Source organism: Gavialis gangeticus, unplaced genomic scaffold (genome assembly GCF_001723915.1).
Source record: "Gavialis gangeticus isolate Ggan-Ray unplaced genomic scaffold, GavGan_comp1, whole genome shotgun sequence".
Lineage (NCBI taxonomy): Eukaryota > Metazoa > Chordata > Crocodylia > Gavialidae > Gavialis > Gavialis gangeticus.
In genome coordinates this window covers 132,027,687-132,031,333 of record NW_017729024.1, presented here as the reverse complement: position 1 = coordinate 132,031,333, position 3,647 = coordinate 132,027,687, and the positions used below count along the sequence as shown (strand labels likewise).

Here is a 3,647-nt window from a genome sequence, read left to right as displayed (position 1 = left end):
GGGGGGGGGGGGGGGGGGGGAGGAGAGGAGAGGAGCAACAGCCACTGTTCCCTGCCTCTTCCCAAAGCAAATTTCTCAGAAATTTTCACTGCTAGAAATGAACACCCATTTGAAGCCTACATAATCATACATTTCCTTTAGAAGTCACCTGTGCTTGTCATGGAGGTTACTGCTCTCCCATTGTTTTTGGAGAGAAAAGTGTACTTGTCCTCCTTCCCTGTTTCCTTTTACTTTAATCTTTGATTACCCTACTTTTCCTTATTCCCCTTGACCAGCAGACAAGTTTTTAAACCTGAAAAAGCAGTTTATAATCTGGGATAGTTGATATAACTACAGCTCTTGAGACTGTAAAGGTGCTACTCCAGAGTCCACTGCTAGGCCACTTTATCCCAGAATCCTGACTCCAGGGAGCAAGAAGGGGCAAGTTATCACCTGCCTTTGCCTCTGACATTGCTGACAGCCACTGTTTCTAATTCTTGCCTTCCTAGGCCACGTCCAGATAAGTGCAGCCATATGGTATGTAGTGCCACAGACACATCTGAGGCACCACATACTGCATGTTCTGTTGTTCTCTGTGCTTCAGGGGAGTAGTGCAGAGGGTTTTTTTGACTCCTGGATATTCAGGGGTCAAAAAAACCTATGGAGAAAAAAAACAGAGTTGCGCACGTGACAGTAGCATGCACTGCCCAAAGCCGGAGCCTGACTGGCCGGAGCTACACTCCACTGCCAGCCAGGCTCTGCATAGCAGGATTGCCACTGCTGCAGCTGTGGGAGGCCCCCAAAACTCCAAGTAAGGCTGCTGGCCCCAGCCTCCCCTACCTCTCCTGGGGTAACTTGCTATGTGCTATCACATGTGTGCCACAGGTGTTCCGCAGGGACAACTAGTGGTGGCATACGGTACACTGCCACTAGTTTCTAGGGAACAAAACATCCATGCACATCTGGATGCAGCCCTAGAGTGTACTCAGTCTTCGTAAAGGGTCATCCATACAAGAGAATTTCATAGAGGGGAAAGCATTTTTGTCTTTATATTTTGGTAACCCACATCACGTGTATTGCTTCAAAAAACTTTTACACAAAATTTACAGCTACTACAAAGAGATGCCACTCCATTGGCTTCAGTAAATGTACACGGATCGAAATCAACTGAAAATCTGGCCCTTTTTTGTGAAATGCGTCATAGTTATGGAGCACATGCATTTGTATTTAAGTAAAAAAGTAGTAATTATGGTCATTAAAGGATACTGTACTTTTAGATTTAGGGTGGAAATAGCTCATCTAGAAAATTGTGTTTTCAGGCTTTGTGCAGGAATATTTTAATGTTATTTATTAATAATCTGGCAGCATTGTGAGAAAAAAACCTCATAGTCACTCCATCAGTGGTCTGAAAGTTTTATGAACATTGACATTTTTATGTAGTTTATAACAGTGCAGATTGTAATTCATAGGTGTACAAAATATGGCCCATTGTTCTCTCAGGCATCATTTGTCTCTGAATAAAAGGCAAGCTAACATCTCTTCAAGTAAAAATGTGTATATGCCATCACAATGTGTTTTATCCAAGGACAAATGGAAGGAGTAATCAAGAGAACTGTATAGGACAGTGTGTGTAGCCACTGGCTTTGTGACCAATAGGGGAAGTCTGAAAATATAAAGAAGTTCAGATGTTGTTAGCCATGTGTGAGTAGGTAAGTATGTAGTATTAAACTTTCTATGCGATTCAGAAATTGAGGTTGAGAAAAGTTAATGGTTCACAAGGTGTACATTGTGGCTTAGTTGGTTAGCATGGTACAGGATTAAGAACTTTAGAAGGATAGATTAGATTAGACAAATTTGTGATCAGTCTTCTAACCACCTCTAGAGAAAGGTAGTGCTGCTTCTTCCATAAACATTTTCAAAGCAAATACATTTCTATGTACAAATGGCTTTTTTCATACTATAGTATCTTTAACTCTCACAGAAATGTCAACAAAAAATAATATTTCAGGTGAGGCAAATACTATGCATAACTATAGGGTAAAGAATTTTGTACTAATTTTCACAAATAAAATTTAAATTGGTTTAGGTGAAAATTATTGTTCAGACTCAAGAAGCATGTTTCAGCAGATGTACACTTCAGATATAAGTGGTAATGCAAAGAGGCCATAGTACCTTGAAATTCCATTGTCGGTTCATTCTTTGTCTATTGTTGATATTTTTCTCCATAGGTGACTGAACTGGAGTGTGTGAGTAGTCAAGCGAATGCAGTTCACACACACAAAACAGAATTAAACCAGACAATACAGGAATTAGAGTCAACACTGAAGAAAAAAGAAGAGGTATATACCAAACTTTATTCATAGCAAGGAAACTGGGTTAAAAAAATACGTGTTTTATAAAAGTTTTTATTGTTAAATTTTAAAGCTCTCGTGAGCACGCTTTTCATTCCTGCATGTGGAATAAAATAAAAAGAATTCTTTTTTTTTTTGCCTATTTGAAACTAATATTTTCTCTCATATATTAACTATCACAACTCTTGTTTGGATCTGGTGTATCTAAGCCAAAAATCTACTGTTAGTTCTGTTCCATCTCCTCAACTATCTCTTCTTGCTAAAGAAATCATGCACTGAGGCACATACATAATTTCTTCACAGCAGCAGTCCAAGCAAAACACTTCAAATTCCAACTGTAGGCAACTGACGTCTGTAAAAGTATTTATTTTAAAACACAGCTGAAAGTAATGCATTCCCTTTTCAGAGAAGCGAGATTCATGGAAAGAAATTTAAAATATACCTCTGTTTTAAAATTAGTTTATATTGCTTATTTATGAGCCCTGAAAGTCCTGTCGTTTTCTTAGAGGTACATTTTATCCCCTACCTGGTTCTGCTTAATGTGCCTTCAGCCAGGTTCTGAGCCAAAAGCAAGAAGGCACAGGAGTTAAAGAACATCCATGAGTTCAGGCCTTTCAGGGATAGCACCTCTACCCTCCAAAATGACTGTGGTAGTGTTGGAGTGATATTGTAGCTGTAAGGGTCCAGGAAATGTATGAAAAGCAAGATTTTTTGTGTTATCTTTTTTTGGACCAACTATATAGCTGGATATTACATGAGCTTTCAGGATATTGTGCCTTTTGTATGTTTGAGCAGAATGATGTTGAACTGTCTAGCAGAATGATAATAATAATAATAATAATAATAATAATAATAATAATAAGAGAGGTAGCTTGGAAGTTGAAGGGGGAGGGAAGCCTTGGTGGTTTCACCATTACAAAGAATAGAAGCAAATAAGCGCAACAGACATTGACATGCTAGATCAGAGCACTGGTCCATCTGTTCCAGCAGTGGCTATTTACAAATGCTGAAGAAGAAAATGTAGGAAACCCTGAAAATTGCATTTGTGAAATAGCCTACCCAAATGGAAATTTCTTCCTAGCCACACCCTCTCCCCCCCCCACACACACACCCCTTCCCCAGCTGCATGAGTTAAAGATTGGCTGAAACATGGATGTGTGTGTAATTTTTTAGCTTATTGTCTTTCAATTCCTTACTATTGTAACTCTATGCTGTTGTTACTCCTCTCAGGTTATGTCTGCAGCACAGTACATTCCCATGCAGAGGTTTCTGAATTATAGTTTCATAGTTTCTAGGGTTGGAAGGGGCCTGAGCAGA

At 39.3% G+C, this 3,647-nt stretch overlaps 1 protein-coding gene across 1 annotated transcript in view; it reads left to right on the top strand.

Annotated features, from left to right (window-relative positions):
• HOMER1 (homer scaffolding protein 1) overlaps positions 1–3,647 on the top strand; it is a 192,469-nt gene that overhangs the window by 166,940 nt on the left and 21,882 nt on the right. Inside the window, exon 7 of the mRNA XM_019517739.1 lies at positions 2,208–2,318. Within this exon, the coding sequence (XP_019373284.1) occupies positions 2,208–2,318 (111 nt within the window). The remainder of the gene's footprint in view (positions 1–2,207; positions 2,319–3,647) is intronic.